General features: G+C 50.9%; 1 protein-coding gene across 1 annotated transcript in view; it reads right to left on the bottom strand.

The window, feature by feature from the left end:
- DNAH9 (dynein axonemal heavy chain 9) overlaps positions 1 to 21,953 on the bottom strand; it is a 332,476-nt gene that overhangs the window by 23,228 nt on the left and 287,295 nt on the right. The window contains exons 62-67 of the mRNA XM_042967844.1: positions 18,120 to 18,247; positions 15,450 to 15,677; positions 11,611 to 11,802; positions 10,416 to 10,607; positions 7,666 to 7,836; positions 2,204 to 2,386 (exon numbers count right to left, since the gene is read on the bottom strand). Of these exons, the coding sequence (XP_042823778.1) occupies positions 2,204 to 2,386; positions 7,666 to 7,836; positions 10,416 to 10,607; positions 11,611 to 11,802; positions 15,450 to 15,677; positions 18,120 to 18,247 (1,094 nt within the window). The remainder of the gene's footprint in view (positions 1 to 2,203; positions 2,387 to 7,665; positions 7,837 to 10,415; positions 10,608 to 11,610; positions 11,803 to 15,449; positions 15,678 to 18,119; positions 18,248 to 21,953) is intronic.

The following is a 21,953-nucleotide window of genomic DNA, read 5'->3' as shown; positions in this document are numbered from 1 at the left end:
ACTCTTGACTTCGGCTCAGGTCGTGATCTCATGGCTCATGGGTTCGAGCCCCGCACAGGGCTCTGCACTGACAGTGTGGAGCCTGCTTGGGATTCTCTCTCTCCCTCTTTCTCTCTGCCCTTCTCCCGTTCTCTCTCTCAAAATAAATAAACTTAAAAAAATAAAAAAAAGTGTTCTCCAGCTCACAGAGGGACCAGGAGGAAAAGGCAACAAATGCACAGCTGTCCTGACTGCTTGTGGGTCAGTGTTCTGTCACCGCCTTCTGAAAGTCACCATGCCCCACTTACTCGCCTGCGTGGACCCTCTGCTCCGGCCAAAGCAGGTAGCTCCTAGAGCAGGGCTAGGGTTCCTCTTTTGGAACCGGTGGAAGATTCTTCTCCTTGTCCCCACCGGTTTCTCCCCTGCCCCCTCCAGCCACTTCTCCTCTGGGGCCTTCCCTCCTCCCACGGCTCTCTGTGCATCTTGTGTTGGGATCTGCCTGTGTGCTCCTTGTGGAGAGGAAGGCCCCCCTTTCCATCTCCCTACACCCACCAGCATGGAGTGCTGAGACCTGTCCAGGGCGCTCATTGGTCAGCTGTGCTTGAACCAGACTGGGGAAGGCAAGCAGAAACGTCTTCACCCACCCCTTCCTCTGCCCGCAGGCACACTCGGGGATTCACCCAACCCCAATCACGGCTCTCGGAAGAAACACGACTGAATGGATTGGAAGATGGATGGGTAAGTGCACTGCACAAATTGCACGGATTTGATAAGCTAAGGCTACAGCAAAGCTCCTGGAGGTAATTACCAAGAGAGACCTGTGTACCACAGTCACGGGCCTGCGTAATGTGACAGGCAAAGGCCTTGCTCACATTCGAGACCGTTCTATGAAACTCTGTGTTTCATTTGATCACAAGCTGGCACGTAATTTGGAAACGTGACCAAATACGGTCTTCGACACGCCTTTCTGTCCTTTTTCCTTGTTTCCCTCCATCTAAACCGGCAGGCAGGGGTGGGGAGAAGGAAATGAACAGATAAAAAAAACCCACTAACGTAGATTTTGCAGGCTGTCTCATAGTTTCTATGTGACTCTTTGTGACAGGATGCACGGCTGTTGTAACCGTGTCTGTGTGACTCCAAGAGCCGCGCCCCAGGCCACGGGTCACACCGCGGACCTCTGGGCCCGGCCGAGCATTCGCTGCCAGCTTCTCTGACGTCTGAAAGTGCCAGTGTAAATGGACCGCAGTCCCCTTCCTCAGCTCCTGAATGGCAGCCTGCCCTCCCATTCAGCTGTCATCGAGGTGCACGGTCCGTCGGGGTCCACGCCAGGCCCCTGAACAGTTCTCTGCTGGTACGTAAACTTGTTTGAGTCACTGGGGGCAGAAACAGCAGACTCTTTCGTTGCTCAAGAGGTAGGAAGAGCCTGTGCGATTACCTTGGATCTCTCGATCCAACCTTGACGTTGTCAAAGGTGAAAATTCTCCCCTTTCCCCCGATGGGGCCATAATAGTCATCAGCTGATACTCTGGGGGCACTTACTACATGCCAGGGATGGTTCTAAACATTCTATGTGGATCAGCTTACTTAGTCCTTCCCCAAAGCCTTATGAAGCAGGACCATTACACCTGTTCTACGGGTGAAGAAGCTGAGACACAGTGAGATGTAAGTCACTTCGCTAGGGCCACACGGCAAAGAAGCACAGGGGCTGGGAGGCGACCCCAGGACAGTCTAGTTCTAGAACCTGTTTTGTTTTGTTTTTTTTACATTGATTTATTTAGAGAGAGAGAATCCAAGCAGGGCCTGACGCGGGGCTCGAACTCACACACTGAGCTGAGGTCAGGAGTCGGACGCTCAGCCAACAGAGCCGCCCAGGCGCCCCCAGAACCTGTACTATCCAGCGCTACTTTGACCCCCATGGAAGCAACTTATCCTATGTCAGTAGAAGGCACCGGGCTGGGGAGCCCTCGGAGTGTGGTCTCCTGGGGGCGCTCCGAGCCAGCCCGGCTCATTCCACCCTCGCAGCTTCATGCTTTCGGAGCCTTGCGTCTTGACCTCCCTGCAGCCCAGCCAGACCCTGGCGTCTGGAAGCCACACCTCCCCGGGCACTCAGATCACTCTAGGACGGCTCTCCAGAGCCCCAGTATGCGGGAGCCCCCTCTCCCCCGGGGGGTCCGGCCGTATCCTCTGGCGGTGCCCCTTCCCACCAAGACCTCACCTACCGTACCTTTAAGCCGAGGTCCAGCTCCCTCAGCGAGCGCTGGATCTCTCCGGTGAGGATGTTCATCCGCTCACACTCCTGGAAGGCCACGACGATGTAGGGGCTGTGCTCCTCCACTCTGGCCATCAGCTCTGGCATGTTGAACTCGTCTGTCACTCGCTCCAGTATTTCTTCCAGGAGGACCTTGACCTGGCCCGTAACAGGAAACACAGGGTGAAGAAGGGGCTCCAACTCTCCAGGACTCCATTCCCCTGCGATACGGCAGTCAGGACGCCCGTCAGCCACCCCCCGCCATACTCTCGCACTGTCTACTCCCTTCAGAGTTTCCATGAGGCCGCCCTGCATGTTTCTGTCCTTGGGTCCTGGAAGAAGCATCCCCATGCAACACGTGAACCTCCTCCCCAGCCCCACGCTTCCTTTGGCCACACAAGCCATCAGCTAATTAGACCACGGGAGCCAGGGTGTCTCTCCCGGAAAGTTGGAAATGAAGCACTCAGATCCTGGGTTGTTTGGGGGCAAGCGCTGGGAGGCTGAGTCTGCCATTTTGAAGTAAATGAATAAGCCCAGGAGGTCTGTCAGCAGAGAAAGAAAAACGGAACAAGTACAGACATAATAGAACATGTGGCCAGCGGAGAGGGAGGGAGGGGGCCAGAGAGCCAGGCTCCTGGCACACTGTTCTGCCCATTGTCCCCCCTCTTCTGTAACAGGTCCCCGTCTCCACCTGGGAAATCCCCTCCTCCCCACTGTTTTGGGGTACAGTCACAGAGCCCGATCCTCCCATGATCTAAGTAGGCCAACCAGATTATCACTCCCAGGAGCACAAAAATTTGAATCTCTGGCCCAAGATTCAGGGGCAGAAAGTGGCTGGAACCACTGACAGAAGTGCCCTGTAAGGACCCCAGAGCCACTGGGATATCTGTCCTTCCTTCGGTCAGTTCCTTTTGACAGAGTGGGCTATTTCTTGCCCATTTCAGCAAAATTAGTCTCTGTTGCTTACAACCAAAGAGCCTCGGCTGAGTTAATACCGTTCCGTTACGCATTACCCACGCGAGTGCAAGCAAGCCATCTAGGTCTCCATCTTTTTATCTATAAAAATTTCCAAGAGCGTCTTTCTCCACCTCCCCCCCCCCCGCCCCCCCCAACTCCCAGGGGCTGATGCAGAGATCAAATTGAGTGAACTGATGCATGTGGCAGCATCTGAAAGCTATACAGACCTACAGAAAGGGTTATTAATATTCACTCTGCCTTGTATTGTTAGCACACAATACATTCTCTAGGAAAAGAGCTGATGTCTGAAAAGGGAAAGTAAAACCTTATCTCCCTGTCACAAAGGGGTCTCTGGTGCTGTCACAGCAAAAATCAGAACGGAATTTTACCGGTACCTGAGAGCTGTTGCCAGGGGTAGAAGACAAATGGCTAAAATTATATCCTATTTCTATCGCCGGGGCTGAACTTGAAGAAACAGCCCTATATCGGACATCACGCACAAAGAGATGAAAAGATAGGCTGGAGGCGCTGTCCCCAAAATACACCGGACACAGAGAAAGAGACTTCTCCCGTGTCCTGATCCGTCCGAGCAGGATCTGGAGGCCAGGCCTGAGGACGAGCAGGATTGCTAGGGAAGGGAGCAGGTGCACAGACACGGAGAAGCCCGTGGGCCCCTCCATGGGAGGAGAGGGTTGCAAGGGATGGGGTCTGATTGTTTCCAAAGGGAACGTCTCTGCCTTTTTATTGTCCTTTTTGAGCAATCTGTTTCCCATAAAAATCTAAGCATTACAGATATTCATTACAAACAAAACCCTCTCACAATTCTTCCCTCAAGGGGGGGGGGATCACTGTTAACTGTTACTTTATGATTCCTGCAGATGTCCTTGATGCATATAACCATCCATCCATTATCCCCCCACGCATCAGTTTTGTCTGTCTGTCCTGTCTTCACTCCTCGCTCCCTCCTTTCTTTCCATCTATCACCAAGGGAGTCCTGTCATACTTGCTTTTCGTCTTATAATAAATCATGCACACGCTATCTTGTTACTATATATGGACTTGCCTTATTTTTTGTAGCTGTATATATACTGTTACATATATAATAAATAGTATATAGTAGATATTATTTTGCTGTTTGGGATGGATATCTGGGCTGCTTATCATTTGTACGACTGCGGTCAATCCTGTAATAAACAAACATACCATGAAATCTGTGTACTTTGGAGTCTTTCCACTGGTTGAATGCCTAGACACAGAATTCTGGGTAAAAAAAAATGTGAACATTTTAAATTTTAGCAGCTGTTGTTCTGGAAGGTAAGGGTCCACCAACAGAGAGAATGTCTGTTTTCTTGTGCCCTCACTGCTGCATACTGTCACTTTTAATTTTTTATTTATTTTACTAAATTTTTAGTGTTTTATTTATGTTTGAGAGAGAGAGAGAGAGGACAGAGTACTAGCTGGGGAGGGGCGGAGAGAGAGGGAGACACAGAATCCGAAGCAGGCTCCAGGCTCCGAGCTGTCAGCACAGAGCCCGACGGGCTCGAACTCACGGACCGCGAGATCATGACCTGAGCCGAAGTCGGACGCTCAACCGACTGAACCACCCAGGCGCTCCTAATTAATTTTTAAACTATTTTCGTTTGAGAGAGAGCGAGTGTGCACAAGTGGGGACGGGGGGAGCAGGGGGAAAGAGAATCCTAAGCAGGCTCTGTGCTCAGTGCAGAGCCTGATGCAGGGTTTGATCCCACAACCCCGGGATCATGACCTGAGTCGAAATCAAGAGACTCTCAACCCACTGAGCCACCCCTTGATACATTGTCACTTTTAAAACTCTTTGCCATTAGGTCGAAAATGATATCTCACATACCTTCATTTAGTCGGGAGGGACATTGACAATCCTGTGCTATCGGCCCTTCGAATAACTGTGTGAATTTCTTTTGTGTCCGTCTGTCCCCATCTTCTGTCCTTCTCTCGTCCTCCACATGTAAGAACTTTTCATGTGTTAGTGAGATCTGCCCACTTACCAGTGTCTGTGCTGCAGAGAGGTTCTCCTAGCTGGTCTCTGACTTCATTCACGAGGTTTGTTTGCTTTGCGGATCTGGTTTTAAATTTTTTCCAGTCACCAAATGTGTCAATCTTTATAGATTCTGAGCTGCTTTTTTTAAAAGAAGGTTTGATAATGCCCTCCTCTTTGTAAGATCACAAAAGCATTCACCCAAGTTTTCTTTTAGTACTTTTTATGTTTTCATTGAAACATATTTAAATGCAGCCATCTGTGATGTAAGGAGGGAGGAAACCTGCTTCGCTTTTCTCCAGATGACTAGTCAGTTGTTCGACACCAGCAAAATCCAGCAGTCAAGGGCAAATGGGGGAAACAGGAAAGGGTGTACGTCCAAGGGAGGCCGCTGGAGCCAGCGTGATGGGCTGGATTGTGTCCCCCTAAAACTCATCTGTGGACATCCTCCCCTCCACAATGTGACTGTGTTTAGAGACAGGGCCTTTAAAGAGGTGACTGAGTTAAAATGAGACTATTGAGGGGCACTTGGGTGGCTTAGCTGGTTGAGCGTCCGTCTTCGGCTCAGGTCATGATTCCACGGTTCATGGGTTTGAGCCCCACGTCGGGCTCTGTGCTGACAGCTCAGAGCCTGGAGCCTACTTTGGATTCTGTGTCTCCCTCTCTCTGCCCCTCTCCTGTTCATGCTCTGTCTCTCTCTCAAAAATAAACATTAAAAAAAAAGAAAAAGAGGGGCGCCTGGGTGGCTCAGTCGGTTAAGTGTCTGACTTCAGCTCAGGTCACGATCTTGCAGTCTGTGAGTTTGAGCCCTGCGTCGGGCTCTGGGCTGATGGCTCAGAGCCTGGAGCCTGCTTCCGATTCTGTGTCTCCCTCTCTCTCTGTCCCTCCCCCTTTCATGCTCTGTCTCTCTCTGTCTCAAAAATAAATAAACATTAAAAAAAAACTAAAAAAAAGAAAAAAAAAAGAAAAAGAAATACTCTTTGGGTGAACTAGAAAAGCAAACCGCTGGGGCATCTGGGTGGCTCAGTTGGTGAAGCGCCCAACTTTGGCTCAGGTCATGATCTCACAGTTCGTGGGTTTAAGCCCTGCATCGGGCTCTCTGCCGTCAGTGAGGAGTCTGCTTCGACTTCTGTCTCCCTCTCTCTCTGTCCCCGCCCTCTCAAAAATAAACATTAAAAAATTAAAGAGGGGAGTCTGGGTGGCTCAGTCGGTTCAGCATCCAACTTCGGCTCAGGTCACGATCTCACAGTTTGTGAATTTGAGCCCCGCATTGGGCTCTGCACTGGTAGAGTGGAGCCTGCTTGGGATTCTCTCTCTGCCCCTTCCCAGCATACACACTCTTTCTCTCAAAAATAAATAAACTTAAAGAAAGAAAGAAAGAAAGAAAGAAAGAAAGAAAGAAAGAAAGAAAGAAAGAAAGAAGGAAGGGGGAAGGAAGGAAGGAAGGAGAAGGAAGGAAGGAAGAAGGAAGGAAGGAAGGAAGAAAGAAAGAGAGAAAGAAAAGAAAGAAAAGAAAGAAGAAAGGAAGGAAGGAAGGAAGAATGAAAGAAAGAAAGAAAGAAAGAAGAAGGAAGGAAGGAGGAAGGAAGGATGAAAGAAAGAAAGAAAGAGAAAGAAAGAAAGAAAGAAAGAAAGAGAAAGAAAGAAAAAGAAAGGAAGAAAGAGAAAGAAAGAAAGAAAGAAGGAAGGAAGAAGGAAGGAAGAAGGAAGGAAGGAAGGAAGGAAGGAAGAAAGAAAGAAAGAAGAAGGAAGGAAGGATGAAAGAAAGAAAGAAAGGAAGGAAGGAGGAAGGAAGAAGGAAGGAAGGAAGGAAGGAAGAAAGAAAGAAAGAAAGAAAGAAAGGAAGGATGAAAGAAAGAAAGAAAGAAAGAAAGAAAGAAAGAAAGAAGGAAGGAAGGAAGGAGGAAGGAAGAATGAAAGAAAGAGAAAGAAAGAAAGAGAAAGAAAAAGAAAGAAAGGAAGGAAGGAGGAAGGAAGGATGAAAGAAAGAGAAAGAAAGAAAGAAAGAAAGAAGAAGGAAGGAAGGAAGAAGGAAGGAAGGAAGAAAGAAAAAAAGAGAAGAAAAGAAAAGAAAAGAAAAGAAAAGAAAAGAAAAGAAAAGAATGACAGGCTGGCCTTGGATAATTAAAAGAAGAAAGAAAGAAAGAAAGGAAGGAAGGAAGAAGGAAGGATGAAAGAAAGAAAGAAAGAAAGAAAGGAAGAAAAAGAAAGAAAGAAAGAAAGAAAGAAAGAAAGAAAGAAAGAAAGAAAGAAGAAAGCAAGCAAACCACGAAACGCAATGGCAGGGGCTTCCTGTGATTTAAACAGAGGACCAGCGTGGTGGGTCAAGGCCGCACCAGCCGTGTGCGAGGGGCGGCTGTGCACAGTGTGGTCTGCACGCGCCCTGCCAACGCGGCCAGCGGGAAGGGGCGTCTCGCTGTGCCATCCTCGGCTCCCCGGAAGGATCTCGAGTGGTCCGTCCACATACCTTTTCTTCCCGCGTGGCCCCTGCTCCCTCTCCGGCGTGGCCGTCCCGCGGCTGCAGCTCCAGGACCGTGCGAAAGAGCTTCTCCGAGGTCTGGGTCAGGAAGCCGATCTCGGCGTTGGGGTGCAGGCCGTAGAGGTAGGGCGACTCTGCCGGCAGCTCGGCATCAATGTACTGGAAGTCGAGGGCAAGCTCGCTCAAACACAGACCGAGACGTGTCTCCCGTCTGCCATCTCCCACTCCGGGTCGTCCTCTGAGGGACGGCGGTGGGTCACCGCAGGCGTGAGGCACCCGCGTCCCTCTGGCCCTCCAGGCGGACGCCGTTCACCAACACCTGCTGAGACGTGGACACGTTCTCCGCCTCCTGGTGCACATCCTTTCTGCCAGCCTCGCCTCCACACCATCTGGTTTTGTGCGCCAGGCGCTTTTCCGGAAATTCCACGCCCACGGGGCCATGCTCCTTTTGCAGAAGCTTGGAGGACTTGATCCCTCTCCAGTCTGCCCTGCTCCTGCCGCTCCCTGGTCTACACCTGTCCCTCCACACACGGAGGGACTTCTCAGGGTCCTTAAGAAATACGGATCCCTTCCTGGTATGTCACTCAAGCTCTCCCAGGGTCCCAGCCCCCTTGCCCTTAAATTCCTTTTCTCCCCCACCACCACCTCCATTTATCTAAATCAGAGATAACAAAGCTAAATGCAAATATGGGACCACAGATGCAAAAGAGAGCTTGTGGCACAAGGCGAGTTTCGCTGATAACCGGGGAATTGGGCCCCTGGCAAAAATTACTTGAATTAGAAACATTTTTTTAATCGTGCCATCCAGGCAATGCACCCCTACGGTTGGTTAGGCTGGGTCCCCAGCTTTGAAGGCTCCCTTTCCTCTCCGAATGTTCTGAGTGCCCTTTCTAGTTCTTTCCACCACACAGTGAGAAAGTGCCCCTCAAGGTTGGTTCCTAATTTGATTTTGATGATTTCTTGGTGTGAGCATCCTCGAGTCTAAGTGAAAGATTGCTCATCCCTCAAAGGCAAACTTGTGTATTTATTTTTGTATTTCTTCCGGCCCCCAGCACCCTCCTGAACTCTTGGTAGGTGCCCTGTAACCACCTATTAACTGGCGGATTAAAGAGAGATGTAAAGGGGCGCCTGGGTGGCTCAGTTGGTTGAGTGTCTGACTTCAGCTCAGGTCATGATCTAGCGGTTCGTGAGTTCGAGCCCCACATTGGGCTCTGTGCTGATGGCTCAGAGCCTGGAGCCTGCTTCGGATTCTGTGTCTCCCTCTCTCTCTGACCCTCCCCCACTCACACATACTCTCTCTCTCAAAAAAAGATAAACATTAAAAAAACGACAGGTGTAAAAAAAATCCTCACTTGTTTTGAAGTGTGCAAACCACACGGTTTTTGCCCATTTCTGGCTCCAGCCTCTTGTTGGACTGCCCCGTGGACACTAGGGGGTGCTCTTGCACAAATTTCTTGGCTAAAGCCCTGAAGCCTTTTGGTAAAGTAGTTTAAAAATCATCTTCTTTTTTTAAAAATTTAAATTCAACTTAGTTAACATACAGCGTAGTCTTGGCTTCAGGAGTAGAACCCAGTGATTCATCTCTTACCTACGAAGCTCAGTGTTCACCCCGACAAGTGCCCTCCCTAATCCCATCCCCCATTTAACCCATCTCCCCACCACCCCACATTCCTCTTATTTTCTTTAAATAGCCTTACCATTTTAAATTTCTTTTCATAGGTCCAAGGTTTTCTGCATTGAATGACTTTGACATCTTATCTTTTTAAATTTTATGAATTAAAAAAAAAAAAATTTTTTTTAAGTTTGTTGTTAATGTCTTGATGACCGGTATTTCCTTTAAGTTTGGTATTCAAAGTTATTTTAGGCATGTTCAAAGTCAAGCGGCAAAAAAGATTTTAAAAAAAAATTATCTTCTAATCTATCTCCCGTGGCAGCCTAAATGGGCAAAGATGGGCACTTTAAAAATAGCTGTGGCCACAGTGAAATGAGAAGTCAGAAGAGCTCTCTGGGCATGTGTGTGTGCACCTGGGTGTGTGTGTCTGTGTTCACAGCAGCCCTCAGAGAACAGGAGGGCTAAGTGATCTGCCCACAAGCTCCTGTCCCTCTAAAGATATCTAGAATCACTAATATAAACTTTACCCAAAGTTGGCTAAATTCTGAACCTGGAATTTTCTTCCTAATGGCTTTGTCAATATCTTGGATGAAAGCAATCTAATGAAAGCCCCAGATGTTATTTGTAGAAAAAGATCAACAAATAGAATTATTGAACCAAGCATCAAGAATAGAAAGATCTCCAAAAGCTCAATTGTTATCACTAATTTGAGGCGAGGCACCCAACAGCTCTCAAACCGAACAGGGCAAACCTGGGGCTGAGAACCAAACTCCATATGAGCTCCGTTCTTTATTTTTGTATTAAAAAAAAAACATTTTTTCCCACGTTTATTTTTTTGAAGGATAGAGAGACAGAGCGCGAGCAGGGGTAGGGGGCAGACAGGGAGACACAGAATCCGAAGCAGGCTCTGGGCTCTGAGCTGTCAGCACGGAGCCCGACGGGGGGCTCGAACCCACGAACCTCGAGATCATGACCTGAGCTGAAGTTGGATGCTCAACCGACTGAGCCACCTGGGGGCCCCTCAGCTCTGTTCTTTAGACCATTCCTCCCTGGCCCTGTGTGTGCATCCTGGTCCTGCAGAACAGGATTGAAGGAAGGCCCAGGTCCCGTATGAGCAGAGCCTTACCTGATGGTAACCAGCGTAGTCCAGGTTGCCCGGGAGTGGGAACCCGGGTGCCAGGCACAGCTCTCCTTCTAGCATTTCCGGTCTGATGAATTCCTCCAGATAGGTCCTGCAGAGCCTCCGGTCCCAGTCGTCTGTGATGTGGCCTCCATACATGATCTCTCCAAAGAGGTAGCGCAGATCATCATAGGGGACCTGAGACACAGGGAAGAAAGACCTCCGCATAGACATCGGGGCTGCCCTGACGCGTGACAGAGTATCAGCCGCAAGATGGGATGCCTCTCAAATTAGAAGCAACGCTTTCTTCACCTGTATACCCCTAGTGCCCCGAAGAGTCGGGCACGCCTGGGAGCTCACGAAATGCTTGAGAAGTTACAGCCAAGGGTGAGGAGAGGCAAGGTGCCAACCCCCTTGCCTATATGCCTCCCCTCTTCCACGGTCATTAACTGTGGCAATCAAGTCAGGCTTTACCTACAAGTCCTTTAAATAAGCAAATGTCAAATGGAATAAAGGAAGGACCAGGATACTTGTCGGTCTAATTTCCTGCCATTACTTAGCGTATTAATTTATGGTCTCCTTCCAAAGTTCAAAGTGAAATGAAATAGAGCACGAAAGTCACGATATTGGAGTCAGGCGGGAAACCACTTGGGGAAAGCCATGTCTCAGTGCAGGAAATGAAGAGACGGTGCTATGGGGGCAAGGGCCGTGGAGCTGGGGCAGAGGAGTAGCTTAGGGCTTCTGGGCCTGATTCATGTGCCCCACCAGGAAGGGGAGGTGGCCTTTGCTGATACTATGTTTGGCCTGCTAACTAGAAGAGGCTTCATGGTCTACACATTCCCTTAAATGGTGTTCTTGGCTGATTAAACTGGGAACTTGAATCAGGTGAGCATGGGGTCTCTTCTGCCAATCCACAGCACCCCACAATGCCGCAGGGGCACAGGGGTGGTCTGGTGGGCCCTGGGACAAAGAATCACACCAGGCGTGAGTCACCAGTTTGGTCTCCTGAGCTCTCCTGGCCCTGACATCCCGTGGTGCTCTTTCTGGCCTCCCGCTGGCCCCGGGCTGGTCCTTCCTCCCTCTACTTGGAGAGGGTCTAGATGGTCCCCAGCGTGTGCCCCCTTTACCCTGTGCCGATGCGACATCATCCTTCTGAGAGATGGCCCTCCCCGCCTCCCCCCGTGCTGGCCGGGAACTTTACCTTTGCGTTGGCCTCCAGGAAGTTGTACAGCACGTTCACAGAGATGGTGAGGTCCCCAGTGTTGAAGGGGTAAGGGCAGTTCCACCCCTGCGGCCCAAACTTTCGTCTCTCCGCCACCACCCCGTGAAAGTAACAAAGAGCAAAGAGGATGCTCTTAAACTCCGTCTCCCGGGAGCACATCTCCAGTGTGTCCTGAAAGGAAAGCGTTGCCTCCAGTGTTAGCAAAGACCTGCCGTTGTGCAGCACAGAGCAGGGTGTGGGTTATGGCGGCCGGAAGTCACGCTGGACGAGGTCACCGTACGTCCTGGTTAGGTTTTTGAGCCACAGTAGGAATGCAGGTCGCGCTGTGGGTCAGCGTGGGCTCAGGGTTTGAGGAGACCTTGCAGAGGGGCTGGGTTCTAGATTAGAATCTGAGTTAAGATTTAGGTTCAGGTGATGACAGGGTTTGCTTTACAGTTAATGTTGGCCCCCGTGGACATGCCAAGCACAGCTAACGGGAAACAGGGTAGTGGGTCCTGAGAGTTGTGTTGGTCTTAGGAGTACCACTTTGTGCTGGGGTGTGGGTGGGGACTCCTACAGCATCATCTCTGATTTCTCCCCTTCCTGCTATGCTTTTCTTTCCTTTTTATTTTTTTTTTAAGGTTTTATTTATTTAATGTCTGTACCCAACATGGGGCTTGAACTCATGACCCCGAGATCTCGAGTCGCAGGCTCTACCGACTGAGCCGGCCAGGTGCCCCGCTTGCCACGCCTTGCTTGCCCGTCGTGGGACTGTCGTAGGTGTAATCGCTGCTCGTGTGGCTGAGGTTGCTGCTGAGGGAGGGACGGGACACGAGAGAAACAGAGGAGTGCTGCGCCCTTCACCGTAAACCTGACAACATCAGAATAAAATAACCGTCCCTGATCAGCACGGCTAGCAGTGGTAAAAAGAGCTCCGTCCTGCAGTTTGTCCCTTAAATGGTTAAAACAGAGCTCTGAATTATAGGGGGTGTTCATGGGGGCCTTGGTTCCAGGGCACCCATAAAAGCAGAATGGAACAATTAAAACCCTTGCGAGCAATGGATATACCCATAAGTCTGTCTCTGTTTCTCAGAATGAGTCACCGAAGATCGCTCTCAATGGCCAAAGACCCAACGGTGGTGGGGACAGAATAGCCAGGGAAAGCCAGCACCCTTGGGACTTATTTCCCAGCGGCCTCATAACCAAGGCTGGACAGGGGTTTGGCAGGGAGAGAGAGCCAAGGACAAGGACGTGGGTAGGGGATACTCTTGTATAATTAATCATTAGGAGATTCGGTATCTGAGGCAACTATGGCCCTTCTCCCCGGATGTGCCCAAGACCCTCAAGGCAAAATTGCTGAGAGTAGTCTGTGACTGTGCCCTTAGACGGAGCTTGCTAACTAACCGCATCCCAATGCCTTTCTCTTTTCAATTGTTAATTAAAAAAAAAAAATTCCTGGTGGAATCCACACCATAGAATCTGTCATCTGCACCATTTTGAAGCGAACATAGCTCCGTGGCATTGCGTATGTTCACCCTGTTGGGCCACCCAGTGCCTTTTCTGGGCAGAAGTGTTTTTGCTTGGAACGAGCTACTGCCTTCCGGGGAAAGAAGGCTATCGATTTCCAAGTCGAGAATGTAGATTTCCCCTATGTGGAATATAAGATGTAGAAAATTTAGAAGTTCTGACCTCTGGTACAGAGTACCTAGGGGATTAGTCAAGGCCTATTTAGGAAGAAAATGTATTATTTTATTTTATTTTATTTTATTTTACTTTATTTTATTTTATCATTTTACTTTATTTTATTATTTTGTTTTTCTTTAACATTTTACTTTATTTTAAAATTTAAAAAGAAAGGAATGAAAATGCCCCTGGAAAAGAGAGCACCCTACTTTCTGCTTCATGTTGCAACAGGCAGGTGTTTCTTTTTTTTTTTTTAATTTTTTTTTTTAACGTTTATTTATTTTTGAGACAGAGGGAGACAGAGCATGAACGGGGGAGGGTCAGAGAGAGAGGGAGACACAGAATCTGAAACAGGCTCCAGACTCTGAGCTGTCAGCACAGAGCCCGACGCGGGGCTTGAACTCACGGACCGCGAGATCATGACCTGAGCCGAAGTCGGACGCTTAACCGACTGAGCCACCCAGGCGTCCCCGGGCAGGTGTTTCTTAACGAAAACAGCCTGAATCTCCTGGCCGTGTTTCCCCATTCCCGGTTCTGGATTATGAGTGGGTCTGGGGGTGCGGATGGGAAGGGAGTGAAAAAGAGGGCTGGACAAGTTTTGCTTCTCCTTCTCTTTCCTCTCCAAGTGGAACTGGAGCTTCCTCTCCAAGTGGGAGCTTTCTTTCCTCTCCAAGTGGGACTGCTTGGTCCCCACACTACAAGGGGTATCATGCACTCAGTAAAAAAAAAAACCAAAAAACCCTTCACGTTAGGGGCCCTGGGTGGCTCAGTCACTTGAGTGTCCGACCTCAGCTCAGGTCATGATCTCGCAGTTTGTGAGTTCGAGCCTCGTGTCGGGCTCTGTGCTGACGGTGCAGAGCCTCCTTGGACTCTCTCTCTCCCTGCCTCTTCTCACCCGACTCTCAAAATTAACAAATGAATAAATGAATAAAAATTTAAAAGAGAAAAATAAAGCCAAAACCCCTTCATGTTAGTCTAAGCGAAACCAGGCCCCAAAGGGCCCTTAGTCCTGGTGGGTTATGTTGGGTTAGTGACAACAGGTGTCCCGTGGGATGGCCCGTTTCAGGGTTCCTAGATGACCCATCGGGGACTTGTGTCGAGTTAGAGCAGGGGCTCTGAGAAGCCAGAGATACAAAGAGGATCATCGGAGAGGACAGATCCTAGAACCCTCCCCTTGGACTCCACTGAGGCCCAGCGTGGCAGATGGACTTTAAGGTGGCCCCAACCTCCCGCCCTTCACACCTTTGTGTGTTCCCCTCCCCAGGATGGCGCAAATCCCTGAGGAAGAAGCTACCAGACAGCCTGCCTCCGGAGAAGATGCAAAAAGCCTGAGCTAGACTTTGCAAGTGGGACTTCACACATGGAGTTAGTTACCCACCACCCTATTGTTGGCTTTCAATACACGCCCCACAACGCGAGTCTTGGATTCCCAGTAATGGACCTTCCAGTACCTACATCTGAGCCCGATGCCCTGCTATTCCCAGTTCCATTGTAGCACAGTGTCCCCAGAGTGGCCTGTACATTGGGATCTTCTGGAGGGCTTGTTAGAACACACATTCCTGGGCCCCACCCCAGAGTTTCTGATTCAGCAGGTCTAGGGTAGGACCTGAGAACTGGCATTTCTACCAAGTTCCCGGGCGCTTCTGCTGCCCTGGGGGCCACGCGTTAAGAGCCTAACATATGATTACGATCCCCACATCTGACACCTGGATTCTCTGGACCCTCGACATTCGAGATGCACGTAGATGTCAACTGTCACCACGTGAACACGAATGTCAACCCCCTGCTTGAAGACAGCGTGCGACCGGTGTGTGACATCAGATTTCTAGCAACGTGGCCCCTCTCCACCTTGGGATATTTAGGTAGCACGGGGGCTTGCAGAGAGCTCCCCCGTGCCTCTCGCCGAAGAAAGCCACCCTAAGCTCAGCTCCCCCAGGCGTATCTGGGAACTGAGAATTGGGTTGCACTCGGTGGGCGCTGGGAGGAGGCCAGTCACAAAGGGAATACGTTTCGCCCACATGGCACTGCTCTGAGCCCAGTCACCCCCTCGCCACGCCCCCCCCCCCCCGCCCCGACAGGTGCATGTTCTTCTAACCCAGTTGAATCAGCTCTTTGGGGGGGGGGCGCTCTTCTCCCCTCCCTCCCCGGGGCTGTACCTGAGTGAAATTGTCCAGGGCCTTGTGTAGGTTGGTGTGCATGCCTGTGGGAGGCTCGTTGGTGATCTTGATGGCGTTTTCCAGGATGCCCTGGGGGATGATGTGGCCCTCAGGGGAGGGTGCTGGCTCCGCACTGATGAAGACCCTGAACTCTGGGTGGCTGTTCTCACTGTGTTCCTCCAGCTTCTTCTCCAGGGTGCTCAGCCACTTGGCCACCAGGTGGATGTTCTAGTGGGAAGGAAAGATCCCAACCACCCCCCCCGTGCAGGCATCTGCTTAGTTCTGTCAGCAGCAAACAGTTTCTGGAAGGCAGCTAGAGGAGGGACCTGGCCATCAAATACAGCTCACTGCAGCAGGAATCTTGGGGTTCCCAGCAATGAGACCTGCCAGTATCTTGCAGCTGAACCCTATCTCTTGATATCCCAAGTCTCCTTGGCACATTGTTGTCAAACCGGACTATGCATAGGAATCTGTTCCCCACCCCCATCTCCCCAGAGGGCTTCTTTTTTCTTTTTTCATTTTTTTTTTAACGTTTTATTTATTTTTGAGACAGGGAGAGACAGAGCATGAACAGGGGAGGGTCAGAGAGAGGGAGACACAGAATCTGAAACAGGCTCCAGGCTCTGAGCTGTCAGCACAGAGCCCGACGCGGGGCTCGAACTCACGGACCGCGAGATAGTGACCTGAGCTGAAGTCGGACACTCAACCGACTGAGCCACCCAGGCGCCCCCCGGAGGGCTTCTTAAAACGAAGATTCTTGGGCTCCAGCCCCGAGTATCTGATTCAGGGGGTCTAGGGTGGGGCCTGAGAATTTGCACTTCTAACAAGTTCCAGGTGATGCTGAAGATGTTGGTCCCCGGGCCACGCTTGAAGAGTCACACACACGGTCCACACGCTCCAAATCCAGATCACCACATCTGACACCTGCCTTACTTGAACCCTTGCTACACAAAAGCGGGGCCCGTGGACCAGCAAAGTTGGCATTACCTGGGGGCTAGGTGGGAACGCAGACTCTTCGGCCCCACCCAGACTTCCTGAATCGGCGCATTTTAATACGATCCTGCGGTGACTTGTGAGCGTGTTACAATTTGAAAAGCACTGATGTCAACTTCTCGTGGCTAGCTTTCTGGAGTCCCCTCGCCCTCTCTGCAAACCATTCTGCTCAGTGTGGTCCAACTTATCTTCCTAAAACACACGGGGGCATTTCGGCTCACATACTGGGAAGGCTTCCTGCTCCAAGAGCAAGCTCCTGTGTCTGGTCTTGGAGGCCTTCTCCACCCGCCCCCCCCCCCCCATGTGATTGCCATCTGTCTGTCTGGTCTAAGCCCACAGTTACTTCTTAGGGCTACTCTGCAGAATTCATCTTTCACTCCGGAAAGGATAGCCACTTGGCTTTGTTGCAATATGTTTCATTGTGATGGACAGATAAAGGCGCCTCGGTAAATATTTGAGGAAGCCTGCTCGCAGAGCCTTAAATACACAGATTAGCACTGAGCGCAGGACTCGGCCGCAGCAATCTGGCCTCTGAGTGCCGCTTTCTCTTCTATAAAAGGGGGAAGTAACATCGGCCATCCTTATTTCACAGAGTTGCTGCAAATAACTGAAGGCAAAGGCAACGGATTTGAAAGGGCTGGTGAAGTGAAAATTTGTTAGAGAATTCATTTATAATCACTCTGTCGGAGCTAAGACTTCAGCGGGCCGCCTGGAAAGCCGGGGCTCCGTTGGCCAGGCGGGGCGGGGGCGGCGGGGGGGGGGAACCTTTCTTGTTTTATTTTTCCTTGCATTGATTTCTTCGTTGATTCTCCCGCCCAACGGGCTTTTGCTGGGTGTCTACTATGTTCGCGGGGGTGTGCTGGGTGCAGAAAGGTGATGGAGGAGGGGATCTCTCCTAAAGGGAATGTGGTGAAGGACGCGGTCGTGACATAAGTGCCTGTGCCACAGCCACGGCACTCTAGCAGAAGCGGCTGTAGTCCGTTTGGGAGAAAAGGGAACTGAGCCACTTGTTCCGCCCCGGCCCCAGCTCCCCCTGCAAGTTGCATAAAACAGGGGTAAGGGGACAGGGGGCCACAGGAGGGGGGCCGCTTCGCGTCTTCCTGATACGCGTGGGAAGGGATCACTGGGTGAACGATCCAGCTTCCACGGACTCAACTGGATACCTACTCCCTGAGCAGGCACCGAACAGGATGTGGGTGGAACTATTTAAACTAGAGAGAGTAGGGGCGCCTGGGTGGCTCAGTCGGTTAAGAGTCCGACTTCGGTTCAGGTCATGATCTCACGGTTCGTGGGTTTGAGCCCCGCATCCGGCTCTGTGCTGATGGTTTGGAGCCTGGAGCCTGCTTCGGATTCTGTGTCTCCCCCTCTCTCTGCCCCTCCCCTGCTCGTGCTCTATTTCTCTCTTTCTCTCTCTCTCTCAAAAATAAACAAACGTTAAAAAACATTAAACTAGAGAGAGTGGCAGGGGGTTTGAGGGGCGAGGGACAAGGAGTTATGGAGAGGGATGGGGAGAGGACCACATAAGAGGGAAGGAGACAAGATCGGGCAGTGAGACAGGCAAGGGTGTGGAAGGAAAGGCAGGGGAGAGGGGCGGCAAGGTCAGAGGAGCCCAGAGACTGTCAGGTCCAGGCAGCTATGGGGTCAAGAATGACCCCCATCGGGGCAGAGGGGTCGTACCTGCAAAATAACCCAGTGACCTTTCTTGGCAGCCAGGTCCAGAGCAGCCTCAGCCACTACCTCCTGTCCTTGCCCCAAAGACACGTTGTGAAAGTTCCGGTTGTTGAAGGTGTAGCCGAGCTTTTTACCTGGAAGGGGTATAGAGCTGTCCTTAGAATCTCTTGGGCCCGGGATCTGTGTTGTCATAGGTCCACAAGGAACATTCGCCTGTCTCCCGGTCACTCCCCCAACACAGGCGTGTTTGAGCCTCGAGCCTTCTATGCTAACCCTCTTCCTACCCTCCATTCAGGGACGGAGGGTACATCTGCCAGCTTTCCGTCCCCAAACAGAAGGAAGCACCCAGCTAGACTTCAATGCTCCCCCATCTCACAGCCCCCCCAGGATGGACAGCAATGTTGTTGATCTTCCTGGCAGCTTTCATCTGGAGACCAGGCGTTGGTCCGCTACCCTAGAGGGTGAACGGGCTCCCAGGCCAGCCAGCAGGTGGGTGTGGCCCCTTCTGACTTGCTTGGACCTCTGAATATATTCTCCCCTGAAATCTACTGGGAGGCGTGGCCAGTAGGGGCAGGACCCAGGTAGTTCGGGCTTCCTGTACTTTACCCCATAATAGCTTCCTCCCGTTTTTCCCAGCACGTAGACATGTTTGAGCTCATCATTCTGCACATCTGAGAGCAGAGAAGCACAAGGCAAGGGCTTGACTCTGCAGGTGGAAATGTTCTGCGCCCGGAGAAGGGCGGCCGGTATCGGGAGTGGGGCAAGGGACCTGCCATGTACCAACGTAAATGTCACAATCACCTCCCTGGCTGTGAGTCCAGGAAAACCCTCACACAAAGACATTAACCTCGGTAGGGAGGCCGGCCCGATTCTGCCTGGCTGTCCGCCGTTAGCCCAACACCAAGGACGTTTAGAGCAATTACATAAGATTCTTCAGACAAAGGGTCCTAAGAGTGAAGGAATTTCTTTCTAGGAAGACAAAGCACGTGAGAGAAAAGAGAAGGAATTTAAAAGAGGAAAAGGATAACCATACGTCCTTAAACATTTCGTTTCAGGGCAACTGAAATCGAAGATGCATTCCGCTACGTGTGCAAGAACACTTAAAGAAAACGGTCAGCGCTGGCTATTTCTTTAACATACTAAAAAAAACTGTGTAAGAAAAAGCAGGAGGTTGACTTTTTTTTTTTTTTTTTTTTTTGCAGTGAGGACCAGTTATGATAGATTCAGTCAAGATGGACCCAAGAAACACCCTTATTAAACGCTATAAATCCTGGCTGGCGAGAGAACCGATGTCAGCTTTCGAACCGGCAATATAAACAACTTATTCCAGAGAAAATACAGGGCTACAAGGCGCCGGGATTATTAGATCGCCTCCGAGACATTCCGTCTCACAAAGGAGGCTGTTTCTTTTCTTTGTTAGCGAGAGGTAGGGGAAGAGGGGCGCTTCACGGGCCGCACAGGCTGTCGCGGGCAAAGTCCAGCGTGGTCCGGCCCGGATCAGCTCGCATGAATCCGGGCTGGACGGCGAGGCTGATGGGGAGACGCCGACGGGATTTACGAGGATTGAACGCTCGCAGCCAGGATGACTGCGGCACCGGCCGGTGCTGTGAGACGCTGGGGCAACCTTGCAGGGTCCCTCCATCTGCGACCGTGGGGCTCTCCAGACACCCTCCCGGGGCATCAGCAAGCCCCCCTCTCCTTCCACAGTCACCTTCTCTGGGGTTTCCACCTTCATACTGTTTTGCGCCGAGGCTCCCCCGCCCCCAGCCCCCCGCTACCTTTAACTCTTCTTTTCTGATCTCCCTTCCTATTCTCCGTGGGGCAGTGTCACCCAGAATGGTGTCCCATCTTTGCAGGGTGCTTCTTTGACCTCCCGTCCCTGAGGACCGTGGCCCTCTCTTGGGCTCCCCAGATCCGTGGGGCTGGGAGGAAGGGGAATGTTTTTCTAGCCCACTCTTGTTCCTGGCAGGCTATTTCTTCCCATCCTCATATTAAAAACCCCTTTTCTGGGGCGCCTGGGGGCTCAGTCGGTTGAGCGTCTGACTTCGGCTCAGGTCATGATCTCTCATTCAGTGACTTCGAGCCCCGCGTCGGGCTCTGTGCTGACGGCTCGGAGCCTGCAGCCTGCTTTGGGTTCCGTGTCTCCCCCTCTCTCTGCCCCTCTCCTGCTCATGCTCTGTCTCTCTCACTCCCCAAAATGAATAAATGTTAAAAAAAAAAAGTTAAAAAACTCCTTTTCCTTTTAAAGCATATGCCATCTGCCTATATTGTCTACTAACTCCTATGTTCTCTGCCCTCCGCCAACTTCCCAGTGAGATTCGCCTTTATCGGGGGCTTTGGAACTCAGTCCAGAATCCTCCACAAGTCCCATCTCATCACCATCCCAGTAAACCTCGGTGTCGCTACAGATGACTGAGCCAACATCCAGCCTCACGCTTCCTCATCTTCAAAGAACCTGACTCCCTTCCGGTTCTGTTACACACCCCCCGTGGCTGCACCCAGGACGTCACTGTCCCAGAAAACTGTCCCGCGTCTGAAACACTCTTCACTCACGTCTACTCCCATCACTTCCTACTTTCTTGGCTGTTCACTGTTACTCCCTTGTCACCTTTGACTCTACTTCAGCGAAATGTCCAGTCCATTGGCTCCTCTTCTTTTCTTCCTAATCTTCACAATTACTTATTTTTTTTTTTAATGTTTATTCATTTTTGAGGGGGAGAGGGGCAGGGAGAAAGAGGGAGACACAGAATCCGAAGCGGGCTCCGGGCTCCGAGCTGTCAGCACAGAGCCCGACGTGGGGCTCGAACCCACGAGTCGTGAGATCACGACCTGAGCCGAAGTCGGACGCTTAACTGACTGAGCCACCCCGGCGCCCCATGCTCCCTCTTATTTTAATATGGACTCAATAATCCTTACTTGGAATGAAGACCTTACAAAATCCTCAACTCTGCTTCCCCTTCTACTTCCTGTGTCACCCAACTTTTGCCAAATTCTCAATCCCGGATGAATTAACCAGAGGGAAAGGGAATACATTTGGTGAACGAGGGGCACCCCAACTTCGTGACTCTCACCCCCGCTGCTGTTTGGCAATCTTGCCACGCGCCCAGGAATTGGCTGCGTTGCCCATTCCCTACTTCCTTTAAAATTCCTAGGAGGCTCCACTCTACTTAGTTTGCGTCACTCTCTGCTTTCCAGGGAAAACACATGCCATGTGTCAGGGACTCCTTCAATTTCCTGCCATTTTAGCCGCATCCCTGCACGCTCCCATCTCCGTGGGAGAGGTGCCTTCTTCTGCTCCCTAAATCCCATCTCTTCTTAGATCATCAACCTTTGTCTGCCTACTCACGCCCCTGCTCCCTGGAACACGAGCAAAAGAGTCTCTCTCAACCCCAAAGTGAATATTTTGCCAATCTTGAGGCTGTTTGCTAAAACTGTACTTGCTTCAACCTGCCCGAGTCCCAGTGGACTGTTAAAGAAACGAGGACAGGGCCAGGAACAATGAGAGGGAGAGGCTGCACGCTACGTGCGGATAATCTGGCGACAGAAACACCAAACTGGAAACCGTTTCTTTGAACACACTGGGGAGCAGGCTTGAACAAATCTAAGCAAGCTCACCGTTCTGACCAGCATGTTGGAAAGAGAAACAGGAAGCAGCGGGAGGCAGAGGTGGTAGATACGTCTTCTTCCTGACCACAACACGGAAATAACCGAAATATTTGGTAAAGCCATGTAACTGAACAAAGGAGCACACAGACAGAGCAAGATCGTGCTAGAGTCAAGTGAAAGACCAGAGAAGATGCCTGTGTGTTAGGGTGCAAAGGGGAGTCCTGGGTTGGGAGT

Source organism: Panthera tigris, chromosome E1 (assembly GCF_018350195.1).
Source record: "Panthera tigris isolate Pti1 chromosome E1, P.tigris_Pti1_mat1.1, whole genome shotgun sequence".
NCBI lineage: Eukaryota > Metazoa > Chordata > Mammalia > Carnivora > Felidae > Panthera > Panthera tigris.
This window is presented reverse-complemented; position numbering and strand designations above follow the sequence as displayed.